The sequence below is a fragment of the Rhododendron vialii genome, chromosome 13a (assembly GCF_030253575.1).
Source record: "Rhododendron vialii isolate Sample 1 chromosome 13a, ASM3025357v1".
In the NCBI taxonomy this organism is placed as follows: domain Eukaryota; kingdom Viridiplantae; phylum Streptophyta; class Magnoliopsida; order Ericales; family Ericaceae; genus Rhododendron; species Rhododendron vialii.
In genome coordinates this window covers 12,026,780-12,038,767 of record NC_080569.1, presented here as the reverse complement: position 1 = coordinate 12,038,767, position 11,988 = coordinate 12,026,780, and the positions used below count along the sequence as shown (strand labels likewise).

The window sequence follows — 11,988 nt, the reverse complement described above, 5'->3', positions numbered from 1 at the left end:
AAAACTCATCATCTTTCTTTCCAAAGATTCACATCGTGTAAAGCGCCCACGTAGATAGATCAGCAAAAACAGCGGGTATACCAGAAATAAATAACCGGCCAAACAGGATGTTGCATTGGAATAAGAGAATGAAATTCTGATACGAAATGGAGCTCTGAAGATATAGAGAGCTGTTGGGTTCAAGGAAAGGTTAGATGGACCTCTTCAATTCGCATAGAACACTGGCGAAGTCCATTCAGTTGGTACATGCACATACATGTGTAGTGTGTCCTGATAAACGCACCAATACATAACAAGACAAGCTGACATGTTTTATATTTGGGTTAAACACCATAACTTTTGGTGTATATATTTGTTTCCAACAAAATTCATGCTTATGGAACCAACTAATTGACATCTATCAACCATATCAATTACACATACCATAACTAAATTCCTCGAAAAAAAACATCAGCAGTACAAAACACAGTATAAAAAAGAATTTCACACTCCAAAACCATACCCTTCCTTTGGCCCCTCATTTCAATTATTTCTCTTCCAATAGGAGTGATGTGCAAGACAACAGCGACGATAGTTCCTCTTGTTTTGCCAAACCAAAACCTTGCCACCGTATTCTCCCAAAACTATCAAGCAAGAATATATACCTGTGGAGAGCAAAAAGAAACAGAGAGCAAGCTTCAGAACAACCATTCTTATCTGGCCGATTATTAACAAAACCACAAAAATGGAGAAGATTCATACCCAGTGAGAAGGTTCAATATTTTAATCTCTTTCCTGAAGTAATAATGGTCTCCAAACGAATAAACAATCTGTCTCTGGAGCATAGCCATCCTTCCATCAGGTTTAGATTTCCTCATCACCCGAAGGAGCAGCCACTTAATTGGATTGCGCGATAGTAGCCAAGAGTCTATAAACGAGACCTAAACATGCAGTAGCCATGAGTCTAAAAAGAAACCAACTTGTGATCAAGATCAAGGCTATGTTCATGGCCTAATCATCCAGCCTGGACAATATTTATAGATCAATCAAGTATAAGAAAATGGGAAACTGTTTGAAATTAATAGAAGTAGTGGTGTTGACGATAAAAAAAACCACTAAATTGTTTGACTCAATTAAGGAGAGAACACAAGTTGCTTGTCATGAATCCCCTAACTGAAGGACAAAGCTTATTTCAACTTTCTTTAGAAAAATGTGTATCACCCTGAATTGTGTACAAGTAGCGAAGAAGCTAACCATTGATCCTGTATCACACTCAAAAGTGCATACCAAACAATGTTATGGTGTATCCTGTAGCATCAGATTCTAGGTATGTAATAATTAGTAAGGAGCTTTCCCTTTTGTTTTAGTGACAACGAAAAAGAAGAAATGAACCAGTCTTCCAATTAAGCAACAAAGCTAGAGTACCTCATATATCTGAACTTTCTCCGAGTTATTGAAAGCCTCACCAAAAGGCACGCTCCAAGAATCCACCATTGCCTGTGAAGTGTCAACAAAGAATATCAATGATAACCGTCAGTGTCTCTCCTTGAACGCGTAAGCTACCTCTCGAGTATACGGCAGACCAGAACTTCCAGCAAATTATCTTCTAAAAGTTAGTTTTCAGAGGTTGAAAGTCTTAATTAGAGGCCTTAAATAACAGCCCAAGCCCACAATTAGGAAGATTTCCAAGAAGGTGCAATGTCTAACAAGAATATCAATAAAAGGGAGGCTAATGCTAACAAGAATATCAATTTCCAAGAAGGTGCAATGTCTGTGAGACTGCGTCAAACATGTCGTGGATATGAACGCCAATGGGAAGCTCCCTTCATTTTGCAAATACATGTCCAAACATGTCCTATTCTTATTTCTTCTCTAATCTTTTAGAGGCGGAAACACAGGGCGGAATATGTATCCATTCATTGCTCCTCGTTTTCTGGTCATTTGGGCCGGTATTTGGAGAGAGAGAAGAAATAAAAGGGTGAAACTGAAACCTCTTCTACCAATCACCTGTTTGGAACCATATACTTTAATAATACTTCCCACCACAGTGGTTAAACAGTCCTCATTTACTTCTACCTGTGGGATTACCAGCCAAATTTATACATTTTTGCTCATTGGTTGGAAAACTGGAATATACTGCTATTTGGAACTTCATATGAAAGCCCTGCAACAGTCATAAGGAAGGATGACTTGTGCTGTGTTTTGATGACAACTTTGGAAAATTTGAAAAGAATTTTTGGGTAATGATGGAGAGAGAAAGTAGGGTAATAATTGGAGATTGGGGTAATGAGTGGAGAGATATAGAGAGAGAAATAAGAGTAATGATTGGAGATAATGAGAGTAATGATTAGGAGTAGGGGTAATGAGTATTTTTTGAGTTGGGAAATTTTTTTCAAGTTACGATCCAAACAAGGCATTGGCCTTCCTAAAAGAATCTCTTGCAATTAAATTTCAAATAAACAATGTATAGGAATGCATTGTATGAACTATTGTCCTTGCGAATTAATTTCAACCATTTTAGTAATAATGCAAAGTATGATTGGCGAACCATGTACTTCAAACCTGAGAACTAGCTCGGAAAGAAAGACATAGTAAGGTTGCCTTCGGGACACTGGACTTGCAAGCATCGACATCATTGCCATTGGATGTAATGGGCAGCTTAAGAGCTGTACCATCTGTAAAATTTACTTCTAGTCCTGGAAATTTCACAGCTGCCATTGCCGGGATTATAATCTTGTTGGCTGCTGCAATCTACATGAAGCAACACCACTACATTTAATTACAAACTAGCAACACCAGACAATGCATAGCAGCATATGAACATACATGATCTTTAATCTAGTAGAAATGTTCACAATGAAATGATTCTACGAAATTGTCCATGTAGCACCAAGTAATGCCAATGACAACTTTTTTTTTTTCATAACTGGGCGTCTTAGTCAACTTGTGTGCATCTTGACTAGCCTCTTTACTTACTATTATCCTTCCATTCAACCAACTCCTTAGGGTTGATGCTAAGGACAATTGATGTTTAATAACTAGTGTACTAGATGCTTATGTGACACTAACACATTAGCACATAGGTGGGCACATTAGCAAAAAGGCCCCACCCAATTATTTCTGTAACCAATAATGTACTCCCTCGTCCAAATTTTTAGTCCTTTGGAGTCCATGCCGCTTTTCAATTGATTAGAGAATAAATTCTTAACACCGCCGGTGTAAACATTTGTTTCCTCCAAATCAATTACATTGCGCTACGTCGCAAAACAGTGGTCCCAATCAATAGAACAAAATAGTGGTCCCAATCAATAGAACATGACGACGTGGCGCAATGTAATTGATTTGGAGGAAACAAATGTTTACACCGACGGTGTAAAGAATTTAATCTCAATTGATTGTATCTTGTAATCTATGAGTCCATGCCACTTTTCAATTGATTATATCTTGTAATCTATGAGGTTTTAGATGATTTTGAAAACTTTGTTTAATAATACTGATCGAGAGCTATCAAACAAGATACATATTGCATATAAAAAGTGTTCCCAATTGAAAAATATATTCAATTTACTATCCGGTTATAATGGAACGAGGGACTAAAAAATGGTAACGGAGGGAGTATTTACATGGTAGCGCCACATAAGCATTTTATAATCTAATTAGCATTACTCAGTTAGTACTCAGTTAGCACGTACGCCTCAATTCCTCTCAACCCAAACTAAAAAGTAAACACTAAAGTTGAACATAAATTTCACATGAGTTACAATACAGCAATTGGAATTTGGAAATGTAAAGTTAATGGTACCTTACCACCGTGTTGCTTCATCTCAGAGATGTCAGCAAAGTAACCTCGATTCATCTCATCTGCACTGCCCGAGATCATAACATTATCATCATCAATTAAGCGGAAGAGTTCAAAATTCATCTCACGTTTCTATATACACAACATACGTACAGCCGAGCACGCTCTTTCTCGATTGCAGCTTTGTTTCCAATCTGTAATCAAAAGGTAAATATTTACAGTAGAAGAACCATAGGGAAGTTCCTCGGAAAGGGAAGAAAAGGAAAAGATGGGTGGGAGACCTGGTAAATATCGAGAAAGCGATTCGACGTCCTTCGTGATGGATGGTGCGAAGGGATGAGAGAGAAGGGACTAATACCTTCGAGCGTGAGCAAGAGTCGACGACTGAGAATTTCCGGTGCCGTAGAGCTCAGTCGCTTCCATCGCAACATCTTCGATCTCGTTTCGCTTCGTCTCTCTCTCTCTCTCTCTCTCTCTCTCTCTCTCCTTCCTCCTCCAGTCCGGACAACTGACTGTTTTTTGGGCCCAAGTGGGCCGCAGGGGTCCCAAAAAAGAGCGAATGGATAAGGGGCTTCTTTCTTCATTTTAGGCCCATTTAGGACCCGTTCCAGAATGAAAAAAAAGTCCTTATTTTTTAAGAAGGCAATTTCAAGCTCAAAAATTATAGGTTTATTAAAATCTAAAAATATGCAATATGAATCTTATTTGAAAGATCTCACCGAGTTCTTTTATACGATACAAAAAAAATTGAAAAATTATTTTTTATTTATATTATTTTTGAATTTGAAAATGTGAAATAAGCTGCTTATTTTTTAAGAAGGTTTCTGGAACGGGCTCTTAGTGACTTCCCAAACTGGCCCCTTCAATTGTTTATAGTTCCAAAATGCAAATACTAAGGCTGCGTTTGGTTGGATGTGGTAGAATGCAAATTAGAATAGAATGGAATTGGAGGAATTGAGATTGAATTAATAATCGATCCTCTTCCCACGTTTGGTTGTGGCTATGAATCAATAGCAAGAATGAAATTTGCATACTAGAGTCACATCTCAATAGAATGAAATTTGGAGCGACAATAGTAATTGCAAACTAACGATAAATTGAATTTACACGGGAGCGAGAACCGAGTCAACCTACATCTTCATTTAGGCCCATTTCTGTGGTTCGGGTGTGAGGATTATTGGTTTTTGGCTATTTTGGAATTTTTTTTTTGGAGCTACTGTTGGGAGGGTACATGCCCCACAATTGTTGTAATACTGCATATGTTGGGATGTTACTATATCGCAAGGACGGTATAATCTAGTTTGGCTGCATAATCTGGTGTGAGAAGTAATGGTTTGGCGTTTTGCTACTAGCTAGTTTACTTTTGGTTGGGTGTTAAGAGTGCTGGTTTGATTAGCTAGTTTACTTTTGGTTGGGTGTTATGGACAAATCTTTTCCTAACTTAATTGGTTAGAACATGCTTTAAATGAAAGGAATTATTGGTTACACGATTTATGAGATTTAACTCCAACGGCTAATGGAAATTCCCATATTACATGGCTTGCAGATTAGTGGCAAAGAAAAGGAAACCAAAGAATTGATTGGCTACTAGAAGATATACTAACGGCTAGTGGATGGAGAAATGGAATATTTGGTTTCAAAAGTTGAAGAAGGAAACAATTCAAAGCAAGATTTATTGGCTAAACAAATTGCTCCAACGGCTAGTGGAGCTGCCTTCAATTATCTCGTCACTCCAAGCATAAATAGAACCAAAAAGAAAAGAAGTGTGACAGAAAAGCTTGAAGAACAAAATCAGCATTTACCATTCTTTATCTTTATCTGTCAACTCCGCGCTTACATCTTGAATATTAGTTTGAATGTTGTTCTTGGGCCAAAAATTGTAAAAGGGATTGTACACTTTTATTCAAACTCGTGGAAAATTTCCAGATTATGTGAATGATAATTGGGACGTTCGGAGGGTCTTCCGAGGCAACTGAAAGGGCTCCCATTGGTTCATTGAATTTGGAAGAGGCTATACAAATTTCTAGTAGTTTTAGCTAGTTATTACCCCCATGAATACAGGTTAATGGCGGTATTTACACTTGCAATTCATTCTGGCAGTTTTGTGTGTTGATTCTCCCTTATTCATGGCTGAAATCAATTCTGGGTGTTACACAGGGTCACTTGATGTGTATATATTGGAGTATCTCGTTCTCCATTTGGCACTAGAAAATTCACAACACTCCATCATATTCTGATATTCGTTGAGAGAGAGAGAGAGAGAGAGAGAGAGAGAGAGAGAGAGAGAGAGAGAGAGAGAGAGAGAGAGAGAGAGAGAGAGAGAGAGAGAGAGAGAGGCGGACAGTAGTCAATTTGCCAAGGCAGTCAACGGTGGTGTTCCGGCGGCTTGGGGTCTAGCCGAGTCAACCATGGGAGGAAGACGCTGACAAATCCCCTTTTTCCCAACAAGCTTAAGAAAGATTCACCGCCTACCATGGGTGTAGTAGGATTTGTCAGCGTCTTCCTCCCAGGGTTGGCTCGGCTAAACCACAAGCCTTCAGAACACCTCCTTCGACTGCCTTGGCAAACTGAACAAACGTCTGCCTCTCTATTTCTCTCACAAGAACGATATATCAGAGTGACTTAGGGAACTCGTGAACTTCGTTCAGAATGAAGAACGAACTACCCATTATATACATCTCTGATAGTCTTCGTAACAGCCTGGAATTGATTCGAGGTATTGAATTCACAGCAATTGAATTGGGGAAAACTGCTGTATTGAATAGGAACTTTAATACTGCCATAAACCATACATAATACAAACCATACATAATGGGGTATTATGTAGCTGAAAACTGTTGAAAATTGAAGGACAGATACAATGTATCAACGGGAAGCCTTTTCGGTTGTCTTGGGAGACCCTCCGAATGCCCCTATTTTCATTCACAATATCTGGAAATTTTCCAACAAAAAGTGCTGGTTCCGGGGTCCAATTTGGGAGGGTACAAACAAAACACAAGAACCGTGTTAATGCAGTTTTTGAATGTAATTGCATAAGGGCGGCATAATCTAGTTTTCGCTTCTCTACAGCTACATGTTCTGCTACTATGTCTGGTTAGTTTTACTGGTTTTGGTGCTCATTTCTTATGGTTTGTTCTGGTGTTGCTTCTGTGTTGCTGGTGTTGTTGGCTCTGGATATCCTTGGTTGATGTTATTGGAATTGGATGCTACTTTAGTGATGGTGCTGCTGGTGATACAATTTCTGGTTACTCTATTGTTATTAAGAGAGTCATTAATTTGTTATTAGGGGCATGCTATCGTTTTAATGTGTTGCTGTTTCACTTTGGCCTTTTGCATTTTTGCACTTTTGGAAGGCTCCTGGCTAACCATTTACCGTTTCTCTTGGGGTCCAGTGTATCAACATAGTTGGGGATGTTTTCTCTTCGTTGTGATGTCTTCGTGCTCTCAATCTCTTTAATTTTTGGAAATCATTTATCAAAGGGTAGTAATAACTTTCTCTTGCTAATAAATTAATTAAGAAAACGAAAGAAATTTTTCCTTAAGATTAAATTCAAGTTCCAATTAAACAGAAAATATATATGCTACGATTGTTTCCACCAAAATGGTATCAGTCTCAATTACATAAACAAGAAGAACATGGCACGTGAGAGCATTTTTTTAACAAAGAGAATATACCTAAATGGGTAAAACAAGGTTTGGAAATTAAAATAGAACTGACAGACCAAAGCAAAAATGACATCTAAATTAAACATAACTCTTAACTATATAAGGAGGACCGAAATATTGGAAAACTAAATAATCTCTTACAGCTGCCATGTCAAATGATAGACCGATCGGGTTATATCCCAACCTCATGAAACCGGCAAGGAAAATACAAAGCATGGTGGTACCAGCTGGATAGGCTGGTATCGTGCACCAGAACAAATATGTTACAACCACACTCAAATTACACACCCATCAACACAAGTGTGTGGCTGTGCAAATGAGTGTGTGTTTGGGTGTGGTTATTGACTTATTGGCATCGGAATTGGGGTAGAGGCCTTGGCGTCAGAACCTAGTTTTGTTGTAAGTAGCTGAAACATAGAAAGAAGAAGACACTGGACTATACTACGACCTGGCAGATTGAATGACAAAAAAATGAGCATGTTTATTAAATTTGCTTTTATTTGTGGTATTTCTCTTTATCTTAATCTACTACGTCAAAGCCCGAAGATCAGCATAGTATGTTTTGAGCCATCCTTCAACGATCTTAACTTCCACCTTTCTTTGCTCTATCAGCCATTGCGGATCAGTTTCCGTTGCAATAAGAATATCCAAGCAATGAGATCCTGTAAAATTATTTAACAATTTAAATCTTCACACAAAATTAGAAACCTAGTGATTTTCCATATTTTACTTGTAGCTGAGAAATAGAATGAGACATGTCATTTTGTATGAGGTGATCCACATAATGCATAATGGCAGAGCTTGGTGGCGGAGCCATGATTTTGACTTCGGGGGCTGGCTTAAAAGACATATTTTTTTATCGGAACATATACTTATTATATCATAAGGTTTTTTGCATTTCGATTCACTACATTTGTACATTAAAATGATTCTTTAGGCTAATTTAATTGTCACGTACTTATTTTTTATTTATGAAAGAAATAGAGAAATGAGAATGTAAAATAACTAATTTTTTATCAAATCGGACCAAAATTATTAAGATTATAAGTAGCTATACACGAATAATTGTCAATAATATTCAAAATCAAGTATGTACAAAATAAAAATTTTAAAACTTAAATGCTTGGGGAGCTAAGGTTAGGGGGGCCGGGGCCCGTTGGCCCCTGGCAGAGCTATGTTACTCATTAATATTGTAATAAACTAATAATCTTAGCTCTGCCCTTACACATTTACTCTAGGATATATATACATGCATAATTGTTTCCATCATTTATCGTGGTAATGTTATACAAATAAAAGAATATGCATGATATTATATTACGAAATGTTCGGATTGAGCTGGTTCATGGGTGGCAGGGTGTATGTACCTTAAATCTTAATTAAGTTCGTTGAGGTATGATCTTTTAGTTACGAGAATACTACCATCACAGCATTCTAGTAAAAAAATAACAATGAAAATTGCGTATAAAGATTAAGATGGTTGAGGGGCACACACCGTCAGCAGTATAAGCAGCAAGAAGAGTGTCTGACAAGTCCTCCAACACCCTGCATGTAGTAAAAAAAATTATCATAAATTGATTAAACTAAGTCAACTAGGTGAATCTAATTTCTTTTCCTAATACTTAAACTATTTGAGTCTAATTTACCCTCCACTGCTGTAAGGATCTCTGAGACCATTGGCGAAAATAATGTTGCTAGCAAACCTTCGGAGAACCAATTTTATATCCTGCAAAAGCAATATAAATGAAATCAGTGTCGTGTTTGGATTAAGAAATTACTGAGGGCGGAAATAAAATCGAGCCAAAGATGAGATAAAATTAGTCTCATCAATGCATTATCGATCCCTTCATCTTCGCCCTTTCTACCACACAGGCATCCACATAATCAGAATCCCAATCAAATTTTTATTTACTATCCCCGTAAAAATAAAGGTTTTATTAATAGAAAAACAAAGCGACTAGCTAGAAGTGAATAAATATACAGTAGCAATCAAACAAAAATCAAAAAGGACTTACATGACCTCCATAGTAGGTTGTGACCCAGTTGGGCCGAGGTAATACCCCGTACTCACTTAGGCAATTCAAGCCGTATTGCTCAAGATTGAAAGGTTGTGGTTGGAACATGGAGCCGCCGATGCCGATGGGTATCACCATCTCAGTGCATGCCTACACATATACGCAACCAAGTCCGATCGGTGACATTAATTTTAAATGACATTCAATCGAACCAAACATGTCCTTAGTCTACGAGTTTTATTCATGGAGGTTTCTTCTTCTTCTTCTCCTTTTTTGCAATGCATGGCGGTTTTTGATTAATTACGTACGGATGTATAATCATTGCCTTCTGAAAGAAGATGTAATTAGTGTATAAACTTACTTGCCAACCCCATCCTAAATCTGCTACATCCGAATCATCAGCCGATGGAGTACTACCATCGATTTGGTTGACAAAGCATGTCTGGTTTCCATGATAGGCTACAAGGCCTGCATATATCTTGCCAAGAACATCATTTCCTTTTGCACCATTGATTCCCCCACAAATCTGTGTAACAGGATATGATGGTGGCATGTCATATTGAGCTGCACCAGCATATGTATAAATTAAGAAGTTCTTGAGTTCCGCAGCATCGCTCAACGGGCTGAAAATTAGGACAACAATTAGATAAGTACTAATTCATTTTGGATATATCGGTTAAATTCTACGTTAGGACAAATCAGGAATGAGCAATTTACCTGCATGTCTTGAATTTCTGGCTTAGGTATGTGAGACCGTTGGGCTGCAAAGAGACTCTATCAATTACGGACCATGATTTTCGTATTGTTTTGTAGCAACTCTTACTAGCTTCCTGTAATAGCATCCAAATATCGTTACTATTTTCATTACTTAAGGTTCAGGTTCGACTAGAAAAAGAAAATGAAATTAAAGGTTTTTACGTTTTACTTTGAAATCCTTGGTGACAACTACAAAGTATGCGTCATGTGGAGTAATGTCATCAAAGTAAAGGATCGGAGCTGATGAGGCCAGAGCTCCGAGAGCAACATGGGGGTACTTCAGCCGGAACCATGCAGCCAACACTTTATAGAGGAAAAAAACAAATTAGAAGAACTACACAAGAAAGCAATTTTAAATATGTATGCCCAATTAATGTTCAATAATTTTTGTGCTTTATGGAAAATGATTCTATTTTTTGAATAAAATAAATAAATCACTTATGCGCATAATTTTTTGAATTTCGTCTCTCTACATTAAAGATTTTTAAATTGACAAAAACATATTTTATAAGATCTTGTCGAAAGTGCTACATTTATTGATCCAAAACAATAACACGATTTTTTTTTGTAAATAACTTAAAAATGAGACCGAGGGATTACTCTAAATTGTTGTATTACTCACTTCCTCCATATGATCCTCCAGAAATAATAACCGGGGAATTATGCGCAGATAGCTTTTTCTTCAAGTAAATGATCAACTTTGCACTATCTGCAAGAGCCTGAGCCGAATTGAAATAACCTTGAGTGCTTTCATTACTCTTTGTTGTTCCAAAAGGAATTGATTCTCCGTAAAACCGGTGCTGAAAACCACAAAAAGAAGATGACTGTAAAAATCTTTCACTCGTTTAACAAAATGGAGTAACATGGTATATGTTTATACCTCTATATAAACTTGGAGAGCTTTGAAATGAGGGGCATTATCGATAAGAAACCCAATTATTGGAAGCTGACCATCGATCGGTGCCTCGTCGCCAAGGTAAACAAAGATCGGCGCGCTTTCATTTGCGCCGCCCCAATGCTTATAGTTGATTACATATCTTTGTTTGAAAGTTGTATAGCTCTCTGGCTGGTAGTTGAAATGATCAAGTGTTTGAGGGTAAAAAAAGGTTTCCAAGTCCTCTGGATCAAAGGTTGAGATGGTCTTGGATGTCCCTCTTGTGATTGTTTCATGGAGTACACTGAGCCTTGGGATTTTGTGGGATGAGGCAGCAGAAATAGAGGTTAAGAGGACTATGAGAGAGAAATGAGTGAAGCGAAATAGAAGAGTGCGAGAGTTCATGGTAGGTAGCTAGAGAACTCTAAGGGTCCGCTTGATTAGAGTGATTATATTAGGCGTTTCGTGTTTGTTAGAAACACACATTACTTATATACTTAACTTGGTATAGAATATTGAATTGGGAATCATTTGGAAAGAGTTGGCGATTTTCTGAAGCCTTGACAAATTCTCTTTTGAATTATTCAACATTAATATTTAATCATAGAATTCCATGAGTAAGCTGGCTTCTTTTAGGGATATTAAAATTAATTTGATTTTCCACGTTTTTTCTAATTGAGTCCATGGGCCCCCATGACGAGTTTTATTGCCTCCCAAGGTGCTTTCTCCTTTTCTTCTTCTTCTTCTTCTTCTTCTTCATTTTTTGTCTTTTTGTTTTTCACAGCTTCTCCATAATTAATTGTAACTTGTGGTTAGCTACTATTTTACATCGACTAAAAGCAAAGACAGATTGAGGAAATGGGGGTTCATTAAGAATGATTGTTGCTCATTGTGCAGCA

At 37.5% G+C, this 11,988-nt stretch overlaps 2 protein-coding genes across 5 annotated transcripts; both read right to left on the bottom strand.

Moving 5' to 3' along the window:
* Positions 1 to 290: 290 nt before the first annotated feature.
* LOC131313934 (uncharacterized) lies at positions 291 to 4,293 on the bottom strand. 3 transcript variants are annotated; one of them, XM_058342428.1, is made up of 7 exons: positions 4,060 to 4,293; positions 3,932 to 3,972; positions 3,782 to 3,845; positions 2,542 to 2,730; positions 1,405 to 1,476; positions 742 to 920; positions 291 to 644 (listed from the first exon to the last, which is right to left on the bottom strand). In XM_058342428.1, exons 1-7 carry the CDS (start codon positions 4,207 to 4,209, stop codon positions 527 to 529), a joined length of 813 nt encoding a protein of 270 aa, XP_058198411.1. In that variant the 5' UTR covers positions 4,210 to 4,293; the 3' UTR covers positions 291 to 526. The 3 variants fall into 3 exon arrangements, with proteins under 3 accessions (XP_058198411.1, XP_058198412.1, XP_058198413.1); XM_058342429.1 differs by having other exon boundaries at positions 3,782 to 3,840; positions 4,060 to 4,105; XM_058342430.1 differs by having other exon boundaries at positions 3,782 to 3,850; positions 4,060 to 4,082.
* A 3,225-nt stretch (positions 4,294 to 7,518) lies between these two features.
* Positions 7,519 to 11,562, bottom strand: LOC131313555 (uncharacterized). Of its 2 annotated transcripts, none has more exons than XM_058341926.1 (9): positions 11,096 to 11,562; positions 10,838 to 11,015; positions 10,385 to 10,518; positions 10,177 to 10,289; positions 9,821 to 10,082; positions 9,460 to 9,609; positions 9,091 to 9,170; positions 8,940 to 8,989; positions 7,519 to 8,106 (listed from the first exon to the last, which is right to left on the bottom strand). In XM_058341926.1, the coding sequence occupies exons 1-9, from the start codon at positions 11,492 to 11,494 to the stop codon at positions 7,973 to 7,975; spliced, it is 1,500 nt and encodes a 499-aa protein (XP_058197909.1). In that variant the 5' UTR covers positions 11,495 to 11,562; the 3' UTR covers positions 7,519 to 7,972. The 2 variants fall into 2 exon arrangements, with proteins under 2 accessions (XP_058197909.1, XP_058197910.1); XM_058341927.1 differs by having other exon boundaries at positions 10,955 to 11,015.
* Positions 11,563 to 11,988: the final 426 nt, after the last annotated feature.